The following is a 12055-nucleotide window of genomic DNA, read 5'->3' on the forward strand; positions in this document are numbered from 1 at the left end:
TTCTGGACAAGGTAGCTTTGCAAATCAGAAAGTATCTTGCTGACTTTGGCGAGGGAAGACATGCAGACAATCAGTGTGATTGATAAAGCAAGCTTCGTTTATTGGTAATACAAGGCACTTACATAGTATGAGTATACATGCTTGTCAGTTCTTGATTGGTTTAAACTTACGAAAGCGCATTCTTGTTTCTACATAATTGGGTTAGATAAAAGACTACATTGGCAAGCTTCTATTATTTATGTTTTAACTTGAGAAATCAAAGTTCTTCCTCCCCTCTCATGGTCAGTACATCTTATCAGCACAGCACTGTACCTCCTTAAAACTCCCTTTTGGTTCTCAGGCTTGTTTCCCACACAGCCATTTTCTCATGCAGGCCTTTGCTTGTACAGCTCTTTTATTGATCTGTACCCTACAGCTCTATCAATGATCCATGTCCCTGATCCTCTAACCATTCTTCAACAAAAGTAAGTTTACTCTTGCGTTTTATGTAGCATGATTTTTCACCTAGAATGGGGATATGCTTATGCCACTGCTAGTTTGGGAGGTGTTGAACTGGTGCAGAACAACTGCATCAGATAGTGAGTAGAGCTATGGGACAAAGGGGAAATGTGTAGTTATCTTCTATTTAATCTTTAATATTGTGATTGTTAAGGTGTCATTTTACAGTCTAAAAGCTATCATGTTTAAAATCACTGTCAGCATCTCAACTCTAAAGGAGTTCCAAAGATGAGCTTGAGAACTCTATTGTATATCAAAAGTCATGGCTCACTAAAGATTTATTTATGTTATGTCATAATATCCCTTTTCCCTCTGATATTCCACAAGCAGTGCCTCTCTTCCTCTGAAGGATAACCCCATCAGCCTCTATCTCCCCATCAGCCCTGTCTCAGGTTGCTGAAGCCATCAACATAATATGACAATTGTTGTTCCTTTATATTAATTCTCAAAGCTGGCTCCTTTTTAGACCTGTTTGCCTCCTCCTCAGTGTAGCAGGTGCCAGTGTTCAGCGTCTTCATTACTGGAATCCTCAAACAGCTGCTGACTGTGCCACTCGCTGCCAGTTTATCCAGAATGCAGTTCATCCAGAATGCAATTTGCTGGCCTGTGCTTGAGAGCCAGAAGGCTACTAGATGTGTTTTGAGTTCGCAGTGTTGATAATTTGGGCTTTTGGGGTTTTTTCCTGTTCCATTCACTTTGTAGTCTGAAGTGCTCTAAGCCCTAGAAACAACACAGTGCCTTTTTTTTTCCAAAGTCAGCACATTATCACATGTAATGGGCTGCCCTGACTTGTCTACATATCTAATAGATACATGTCGCCTTTGAAAACTTGAGCCACATTATGCGGCCAGGTTCTACAGGAGCAGCAAGCTGTGAAGTGTCTTGTTTATCTGATCTGTCTTGTCTTTCGAGGTGATTTTTCTTGACTTGCATGTGGAGTTGTTACAGCTAAATTATCTACCAGTTCTCTCTTCCTCCAGGCATGTCAGGTTATTGCTCTAGATATGTGTAAACTCAACAAGTTGCAACACTCCAACAGAAAAATGTGCTCTTACAAGCTGCTAAAACTTCATTCTCATATATATCAGTCTTTTATAAACAATTCTAGCAGCAGAAGTATAAAGAAGCCTTGATTATTACTAATGTCTTAAGTAAGTTGGAAATCTCCTGAATGACCTACAGAAAGAAGGGGGTTTTTTGTGTTGCTGCTGAAATTTAGTTATTTTAGCACCTTAGTTGAGACTGCTTAGCTTTGAGTTAATCCTACAACTGAAAAATATGCAAGTAAGAATGTCACCTTGTGGTTACTGTTACTATAGTCTTTAAAGCTGTGATTTTGGGGCAGGGTGGTGATTGATTGTTTTGAGCTAGGCCATCATAATTATAGGGAAGGTTGTTCTAATACCTGCGTCATAATTACAATTTGCCATTTGTTTGTTAATGCCAGTTAATGTTTGTTAATGCCATTGCTGTGTTTATATAGATTGCTGGAATTGCAAACATGCTTATAAAGAAAAAATCAGTGTAAATTCAGCTAATCAATTAACATGCATTTTTCTAGGCACAGAGGGCTTGTGGCCTGTCAGTGATTGAGGCACAGACCCAGACCGGCAGGGAATCTGAATCATTTATTCAGAGGAATGAGCTGGTTTTATACACTTTTCCAAGGCACAGTATTTCATTATGTGGTAGTTCTCACTACTAACGTGACCTATCCTGTGTTGCCACCTCAGCAACACACTTTCTAAAGGTCTTTCTGTGGGATGATCACTCGCTGTTCACCCGTCCGGTCAGCTCCCGGCAGGCTCCTCTCTGTGGGGGTCTGCCGCATGACATCTCCTCCTCCCAGGGTCTGGCGGAGACAAGCTTCTCTGTGCTGCCCTGTGCTCCTTTGTGCTGCCGTGTGCTCTTTTGTGCTGCCGTGTGCCTCTGCAGGCAGATCCTACAGCCTGCAACTCAACTCCATCTTATTTCTCCCCATAATTCCCCCTTTTTTGTTTTATACAAACAAGAATCATGAAACAAAACATATTTAACATGAGAACATGTTTGGTCCACTGCCTGAACCAAATAAGCTCCATCACAAAAGCAGTATCTTTCTTATGAACAGGGGGATAGATGAAAACACTCAATAACTAGTCTTATGTATGAAGACAGTGATTAAACAGATAGAACTCTGAGAAACAACGTAAAGTTGTCTAAAACTTTTACCACCACCCAGTCTGCAATTGCTGGGAGGTCCTGTTTCACAGTGAGAGTCTTTTTTGGGCAAGACTTCCAAGTTTACCTCGAAAGAGGGTCCAGCTTTTATAAGATCAAATCAACAAGTCAAAGTGACTTGATTACACCTTTAGGGCAGAAACACCTGGGTCTGATGGTATAATCTCCAGTCAGCCAGGGCTAGGGCTTCGCCAGAGCCTCAAGCCTTGACTGAGAGGTTTCCCTGAAATACTTAAAAAATTGCCTAAAAACTTTATTAATATCAGTTAGGAGGAACATGACTTCAGAAGAGTTTATCTTTTCCACAAGCTGATTATGAAGCTGAAGTATCCAAGGCTGGTCAGACCACTCTTGCAGGTACCCATCTTGGACCAGAATCTGTGGCAACACAAGCACATCCTCGCCCCCAGTTTATCAATGGAAAGGGGCCTTCCCATTTTCCACTTTCAAGATCCTAACAAGTACTTCAGCTTTTTCTAAGTGAGCCTGTGATCATTCTGAATGCGATTGAAAAATTAAGAACATATAAAACTTTTTGCAGTCTTTTGTGGGGGTATGCCCCATTTTTGCACACCCCCCCCCCCTTTTTTAACAATTTGAACTTGAGAGCACTATAGGTCCGTTCTGCACGTTCACTTTTATGGGTGGAAGCAAAAATATATGTGGAAGGGGTAGCAATCGTAACGAACATATTTCAACCAACCAAATTCAGGAAAATGTGTAACATAACATGCAGTTTCCTTACTATGAACAGTAAAATAATACATCTAATAGAACAACAAGTGTGCACTGAGTAAAAATAAGCAAGGTTGTTATCCTCAACTGCTTAAATACTTCACCATTTCACAGAATGTATACAAATCCAGGCCTTGGACATTACAATTATAGTAATATTAACTCTCTAAGTGGTTTCAAAAGGTAACAAGCCCTGAGTCAGAAGCTGCTGCAGGATGAGAGGGTTGCCGTCTTTCATTCCAGTGGTAACCTTTTCCACATCAGGGAAGCAGCAACGTGGGAGCTGTTCTTCCAGTTTCTTCAAGTAGGAAAAGAGTACTTCGAAAAAACATATCAGTTAATTTCTGCTTGAAAATATAGCTTACAAATTATGATTATTACAGGAACATCCCTAACAAAAAGCAATTAGAACAATGCGGTTCTAATTGACAAGGTGGTGTGGTAAAAAAGCAATTTTTGAGATAGGGTCCAGGATTGTGGCAACATTTTGAGTAACAAAACCAGAAGAGTTCTATGGACCAGCTGCAGGAACGACATACCTAGCCCGCAGCCACCCCCGCACAAGCCAGTGCAAATGCTGAATGCTGCAGCCACCTTCCACCCCCGAGGAAGGGGCCATCAGTCCACTCAGTCCTTTTCTCCAGCACAGTATCAGCTCCCGAGGGTCCGCAGGGAACGGGAGCCTGGCTGTAGCAGCACAGGTCGGGCGGCCGTGCGGGTCCCGCCAGCTCCTCTCCTCCCTTCCCATATGCAGAGAGCCGCGCTCACGCCACCAGATTCGCTGTGTTGCTGGCAGGGTGTTCGCCAGCACTTCCCAGCTCTGCCATGTGCTGGCCGCTGCTTCCCAGCTCTGCCATGTGCTCGCTGGTGCAGCGCAGCTCTGCCATGTGCTCACCACTGCTTCCCAGCTCTGCCATGTGCTCGCTGGTGCAGCACAGCTCTGCCATGTGCTCACCACTGCTTCCCAGCTCTGCCATGTGCTCGCTGCCATGTGCTGGCCGGTGCTGCGCGCTCACCGGTGCCGCGCCCCCGTGGCCCTGCACGCTCCCCCCCCCGCCGCGTCTGCCGCCGCCGCCGCTGCACTCTTGCAGAGGGCAGAGAGGGAACACGCTACCAGGAAGGGCCCCCCCAGCTCCAGCCGCTCGCCGCGACCCAGCTCCAGCTGATGCTGCATGGCACGTGGCGGCGTGAGCTCTTCTACCGTACCGTCCGGTTCCCCTCCAGGGTCAAACGGGTCGGGGGGATGAGGGGCCCCTTCTGGTTCTCCTCCCTCAGCCCCAACAGACTTACGGTTCACTGGCAGCACAGAAGGGGTCGGCACAGCTGCTGCGGTGGCACAAGCGTCTTTCTTTATCCGGTCTCTGGGTGCTGCATGCACCATGAGCGCCTTACACACTGTCCTCCACGGACACAAAAGCTCCATCAGCGCTGCATCGCCTTGCGCAACTCGGTTCCACAACGCATCTGAAGCGTCCCATGTCCAAGGATCAAAAATATTGGTCCTATCTAAAGTTCAGTCACAGTCTTTTGCCCAGAACAAGAGTTTGTTCAAACCTGTAGACTCAACTTTCCTGCCATGTTTCTTTAAAATCCGTTCCAATGTCTCTGTGACATTCTGTTAGTGGGATACACCATCCCCCGTCATTCCCCATGGCTCACCTACAACTTGCAGGGATCAATCGCTGGCCAGCTTCCCGGCTTCTTTCAGCAGCACTTCAAGTCCCACAGGGCTCACCAATGGACACGCAGTTAGGCGTATAATAAATTCCTCACACAGGGACACCATTTGTCGGTGATTGAGGCACAGACCCAGACCAGCAAGGAATCTGAATCATTTATTCAGAGGAATGAGCTGGTTTTATACACTTTTCCAAGGCACAGTATTTCATTATGTGGTAGTTCTCACTACTAACGTGACCTATCCTGTGTTGCCACCTCAGCAACACACTTTCTAAAGGTCTTTCTGTGGGAGGATCACTCGCTGTTCACCCGTCCGGTCAGCTCCCGGCAGGCTCCTCTCTGTGGGGGTCTGCCGCATGACATCTCCTCCTCCCAGGGTCCTGCCGTGTGCTCCTTTGTGCTGCCGTGTGCTCCTTTGTGCTGCCACGTGCCTCTGCAGGCAGATCCTACAGCCTGCAACTCAACTCCATCTTATTTCTCCCCATAGTGGCCTGATCATGCTACAGCATTTTAACTTTTGAATGTTTAGCTCCAGCTTTGGATGAAACAGCAGGAAGCATGAAAGAACAGAAGAGCAAGCACTTTCTCCTGTTAGTTTACCTATTTATTTGGTTGCTTGTGTGTTGTGAGCTGTGTTCTATGGGATTTTGAATTTATTTTTTTCTTTGCTTGCATAAGAGAGGTTTTCATTTTCTTGCACTGTTGTATGTATCTGAAAAGGTTTTTTCCTTTCCTCTTACAGGAGGAAAATGGCTCAAACTACTGCACCAGCGACATCCATCCATGATGAGGAATCCTTGGAAAGCAGAATGGTGGTTACGTTCCTCATATCAGGACTTGAGTCAGTGGTTAGTAGAGAAGTTAAGCTTCTGTGTCATAAATCTGTCTTGGTATTTGCAGGATTACTCCAGTATATTGCTTCCCACTGGGCAGCAGGGAAGGTGGATTGTTGTATCTTTACCATATTGTGTGTTGTCCGACCAGCTGTAACTCTATCTTTGCTTGGGATAATTCATGCTAACAGTAATCTTGTTTCTTGTGGTGTGGTTGTTTTAAAAATTATTTTGTCAAATAAAAAAATGAGAAATATTTGTTGATTGCTTAGGTACAGCATGGTTGAATGGCAAGAGTGTATTCTGGTCTTTGTCATATGAAATGTAGAGTGAATAAATCATTTTGAGGCTAATGCCTTGTCCTTAGCTGCTGTACCAACTCAACAAAACTTGTTCAGAAAATACTTATTTTTGTTGGCATATCACCTGTTTTGTAGAAGTTATTTAATTGTGTGGTGGGGTTTATGGTTGGCTGGGGCTGTGAGTGGAAATGACTGTCCTGTTTCCTTGAAGTTGGGGCACTGTCAAAATTTGGTTCTTTAAAATTGGAGTTTTTTAATGATAAGCAAGAACAAACATTTTCTTTTTAGCAATGAGACTTTGAGTGGAACAGTTACAAGACAATAGATTGCAAGTCTTTTATTCCATTGGATATATTTGGTTCTTAAAGCCTTTGTGTCACTTTTTCTTTGTTGAAAGTTGGAGTAAGACAGTATGATTAACATGGAAGTGATAATTTAACATGGCTTAATGTCATAAATCATTTTAATTAAAACCAATGCATCTCTGAGTCTATACAAAGCCTTAATTTTGCTAATGCATCTACAATGCTTTTAATATTTCTGATGAAGCTTTCCAGATGTGTAAATTGTGCTTTGCTGCTGGCTGATGTTGTGTTGCTCACAGTACCTTCTGAAGGGTGGATGTTGGCAGCAGTATAGTAGTTGTTTTACATGATATCACATACATTTTTATTAACTGTATCTTAACTATGCTAATAAAAGCCTTTTCTTTTTCTTTTTATAGTGTAAAGAACTTGCCAAGTCCAAGGCAGAAATTGCCTGTATTGGTGTATATGAAAGAACTGTTTTTGTAGTTGGAACTGAGAGAGGAAAAGCCTTTGTCAACTCTAGGGAAGATATTAAGAAGGATTTTAATGAATACTGTAAGTTTTGATGTTTCATTTTTGTATGTCACAAGCTGCATAATGTGTGTATATATATCTGTATAGTAATATGTATAATAATACTAATAACTTTGGGGAGCAAAATTCTGCCTATCATTGCTGCATGCTATAATTATGTTTGCTATGGCAAATTGAGCTGTTTAGGAACATAAAAGTGAGCAGTAACAGTGGTCTTGTTTGGAATGTTATTTGTACAATGGCTGGAAATGTTCATTTTTTCTTAGATAATGTGACAAACTAGTACAGTAAGAAGTATTAGACTGTCCACCCTTATAATACATCCTGCATTTCCTAGTGTGTGTTAATTTTTCTTTGTATCCCCTCCTCCAAACTTTTTTTCCACTCAGGAAGACTGAGGAGAACACTGAACAGGTAGAGGAGTACTTCTGTCAGCTCAGGTGGTCCTGGTTCTTCAAATCACTTCATGCCTTACTAAAGCAGATGGACAGTTTTGACAAAATAGTATTTTTTCATGTAGCTTTTTAATATCATTTTTATTTAGTAGACAGAAGTATGCATCTGTACCGTAATGACTTAAAATTACATCTGCATTGCTTTTGTACTCCTTTAAGTACATCTAGGGTGTGCTTTTTGTTTAATTTCATTTTTACAGTAAAACAGTGGAACTTTTGTGTTCATAAAACTTGATTCATTGAGTACAGGACAGTACTTCTAGGGATAGGTTTCAAAGATTCGGTGACTATTTGGGGGAGCATTGATGTGCTCATTTAGGGAAGTGGTGGTGGTGGACAGTGCCTAATGAATAACAAAATGTACATTTATTTGCCTAGGGAAAGAGAGAAGATGCAGGTCAAGGGTGAGGTATTGTACTAGTTTGAAAACAAACTAGTGGGAGGCATCAAGTCAGAATAACAATTTAATAGGGAAATAAAAGAAAAAAAAATAAAGGCAGACAACACTGGGTTAAACTGACAGAGTCAGGATACAACCTGGCACCCTGTTAGTCAGGGTGGTGGTGCCAGTCCGATAAAATGGTGGCTGCAGTCCTCCTGAAGTGATGGATGTGGTTCTGTCAAAGCAGTGATCCTATAAAAAGGGGCTGCTCTTCCTCAGAAGGTGGCTATGTAGCTCCTGTCCTCTGGGAATCTAGTGGAAAGGTTATCTCAGGTGTTCAGAATCTCAGATTATAGCCAGGATGGAATGCTTGGTTCCTCCCTCTGGGTGGAGCATCTCATAATGGGATGATGAGTCATGTGGCAGGGCATTGCTGGGCTCATTAACAAAAGATAGTCTGGAGGCAGGAAGCAAGGAAGCTGCCCCACCTGATTTCAACAGCTCATGAGGATGGTAATAGAATACACTGCAACCCAAGACGGGTATGATAGAAGAATCAGTCTGAGGAGGAGTTTAAAAACAACTGTCAAGTTGTTGTCAAGTTAAATACTGCTTGGAAAGCAACTATGTTTTGTCTGTAACAGAAAGACTTACTCACAAAAATGCTTTTGCTGCTAGGTAAAATTCTCTTGGAGGCTCTGTCTCAAGGTCGGTTGTTTGTGGTAGGGCTCTAGGTTTTTTTGTCACTGTCCTACTGGTATGGACAGTGACTTTCTGTGCACATACTTACTCAAATGAAAGTCACCCGATGTTGGGTTGTAACAGATCACTGATACCAAAATGTAGAATTGCAACCTGATTGAGGAATCAAGTATAAGATGAATCCTTTTCTTTTTCTTTTTTTTTTTTTCGCATTTTTTTACAGGGACAATCTTCTAATACTGCTCTTTGTGAAAACTGCTATCTGAGTACTGGGGCAGGAGTTCAGTTTTGCACCTGATTTCTTTTTTTGTTCTGTTTTTGTTGCCTAAAGGCCTTCCCTGACATCCTAGGTACTATGTTTTATTACCAGTACAGTGCTATCATGGGCCCTGATATAACAGGGCCTTTGTGTACTGGACACATCTATTAGTAAGGAGTTTGAAATTATGGAGATTTGCTGTTTGATCTCCTGGCTAGATCTCTCTTTCAGATTTTGTACTGTGGGAAGCACTGGCTTCTCATCCATGCTTGTGTTTGGCTATATGAGATGTGGTTTCTATAGATGCATGCCTGTGTTTAAGTCCTACATTAGTTTTGATAATCCTCATCTTTTGCTTTATTCCAGTTACAAGATACTCGTTCTTGGGCTGTGTTTTTGTACTGTCAGGCTGATAAGATTAAACAATATTAACTTTGAAAACAGTGTTTTCATTATGATTCTTGCTGAACATTATGCTGTAGATCTGTGTGAACAAGGTCAACTAACGTCAGTCATTGCTTTCATGGTTTCACAAAGTGCACATCTCCCATGCTTTCAGGGGAATCTTGATGCTGGAAGTAGTTTTCTTCTGTCCTGACAAAGATGTTGATAATTCCAAAAAACATTACTTCAGAACAACAATTTTTAGAAATAATAGCATTACATATTCCTGGTGATGCTGATTCCATCACTGCCTTTGACAGCTTTGAAGTCTTGATGAAATTTATAGTATAATATCTTTTGGTCTAAAATGTAGAGCTGTGGAGGCAACAGTTCCTTTCCTCTTGAGCCGTGTTTCTTCAGTTCAGTATGAAAGTGAGCAATAGGCAGTGGTAGTTGAGATTTTAGTAGGTGTTTCATAAGAATCCAGGAAGGACACAGTTCTTTGTATTTTTAACAAGTGAGAGTTGAGTCCTTCTTGTTACTTTAGGACTAATAAAAGCTTCTAAGAGATTCTTACGTTGCTGTTAGAATGAAACCTTAAAAAATTCATCTGTGATGTCAGTCTCTGGAGCACATGGTACTGACAATATTGAGAATACCCTCTTCACTTGTGGGTATCTTCATTTTTCTTTAAATATGGAAACAGAAGTTTAGTTACTAAGCGCACCTCTGCTTATGTCTGACTGTGCAAGCCAGCACATATCTCCAGTCTTTATTTCCACATTTTTCACAGCTCCTCACAGCTCCCAACTCCTAATTTGAGTAGCGTATGAAAAGTTTTCAGAATTTGTGGGGCTCAGGCTTCAAACCTGCAGCTTTTTTTTTTTTTAAATTAGTGAGTATAAATTAGTGGGCTAAACTGATGAAATGTATATATGAGGTTTATGGAGGAAATAGCATGTACACTTTTAAGCAGTACAGAACTGATAAAAATAATAGTAGTTCAGTGAAGCAGCACTGGAGTTTGGTTTCCTGTGGCTTTCATTCATGATGACTTTCACCCACATGGATTCCCTAACGCCTTGCCACAGGGCAAGGAGGAGCCTTGCTCATATCTGGTTTGCCTTGTTACCTTAAAAAAATGTGTTAGGAGTTAATTATAACACTGTTTTTTAAAATCTTAGTATGGGTTGTGTAATAAGTGTTGAAAAGCCACTCAACAGGCATTAATTATTTAAAACTGAGTCGGATAATGTATTCTTCTGAGCTCTGCTTAATGAAGATGGCTGTGAGCCCTATGTTGCGGTGAAATGGACTGGTTCAATCAGTTTAGAACTAAATGTGCTTGTATGCAGAACAGGTGATTTGGGTAACCTGCAGTGTCTGATATTCTAGGCCTGTGTAAGGAATTGTGTGTTGAAAGAGCATGTACTTGGAGCACCTGCTCATATTGAGCACATGGACAGGTGTAGATACTTGTGCGCTGTAAGCAATCAAGATCATACACATCTTGCTCTAACAGTACCTCTTTGTTTTAGTTGCTGTCCCCTGCTAAAGTGTATTGTGTGGTCCTCAGTTCCTCTTGCATGGCCTTGGCAAGATGAAGTGCCTCTGTCATCTGTGGATTGCTGTGGAGTTGTGGGTTATCAGCTGTCCTGAGCAGGTGACTTAGTCCTGGGGTATCTGAAGAACGCTGTTCCCTTCATGTGTTCATCTTTGTCATCGTGGCAGTTTCCCTTGGGCTCTGTGGAATTCATTCTCATTTGAACGTGAGCTGGAGATAGTTTATAAAACAACCAAAGAAACCCCAAAACCCAGAGGAAGCCTTATTTTCCCCTGATTGTATTTGCCTGTTAGAAGGGAACTTTCAGAAGAGCTTCCTGACTCAGAAGCACCTTTTTGGTCACCTGTTCAGGACTTTGAAAGATATTTACCCAGAATTATGTGTTCCATCCCATCTGCCAGGGAGACAATTCTTCTCCAAGAATCCTGGTTGCCTCTGCTAGCATTTCCACTGGTACTGGCTGCTACACCATTAATATGTAGGTTGCAGGGAAACTTAATCATTCTGGCTCTGCAACTTTTGGCCAGCTCTCCCAGTCATGCCTCTCTTTTCTTCGGTGGTGCCAAAACTTTGAGCTCACTTGCCTTAGATGAGGCCATCTTTTGTACCTGTAGGTGGTTCATCTTGGTTGATAGGTCATTTATTTTTGGAGTCTTCATTTTTCTTCTGATGGCCTTGAGTTTCCACACTGATCTTAACAATGCATCTGGTATGGGCCAGAGTTTGACTTCAAGTCCTGCTAGAGACTTTGGGCCAGGGTCTTTCACTCTTCTTGCCTGTACCTCCATGTCCATCCAGCCACAGGTTGCGAGAACTTCTTGTAGCTTCAGGCATGCTCAGAATCTGAGTGTTTTTAATGAACACAGCCATTCCTCCTGCTCAGGATGAATGAATGGAATGCAATTCTCCACAGACTTTATGGGAAAGATTGCTCAGCTTTGGCTCCTCAGTATGTTTCTTTGGTATGTGAATTACTGTTTGCTTTTGGATGTACTCCATCATCTGCAGGCGAGTAAAATGGTTCTTCCCATAAACTAGGCTACTGTGGACCTGCTTGAAGATCTGCAGCTAGGCTTCTGTCTCATTGAATCCTTCTGGCCTTTGAGAAAATAGAACTATCAGGTTTTCTGGGGAATTCTTATTCTGATATTGTGCTCCTTTATGTCTTTATAAGCAATGTAATGCTTCAGCAGTTTAAA

The 12055-nt window shown here is 42.2% G+C and overlaps 1 protein-coding gene across 20 annotated transcripts in view; it reads left to right on the top strand.

Moving 5' to 3' along the window:
* The window catches only part of GTF2I (general transcription factor IIi), a 106220-nt gene that overhangs the window by 13892 nt on the left and 80273 nt on the right, over positions 1-12055 (top strand). For 8 of the 20 annotated variants that reach the window (XM_048324284.1, XM_048324282.1, XM_048324286.1 and 5 more), the window contains exons 1-3: positions 390-464; positions 5876-5981; positions 6993-7131. In XM_048324284.1, the coding sequence (XP_048180241.1) occupies positions 424-464; positions 5876-5981; positions 6993-7131 (286 nt within the window). In that variant the 5' untranslated portion in view covers positions 390-423. Of the gene's footprint in view, positions 1-387; positions 465-5875; positions 5982-6992; positions 7132-12055 lie in introns of those variants that run through there. The other 12 variants (XM_048324279.1, XM_048324295.1, XM_048324275.1 and 9 more) reach the window with 5 other exon arrangements.

This window comes from Corvus hawaiiensis, chromosome 20 (genome assembly GCF_020740725.1).
Source record: "Corvus hawaiiensis isolate bCorHaw1 chromosome 20, bCorHaw1.pri.cur, whole genome shotgun sequence".
Taxonomy (NCBI): domain Eukaryota; kingdom Metazoa; phylum Chordata; class Aves; order Passeriformes; family Corvidae; genus Corvus; species Corvus hawaiiensis.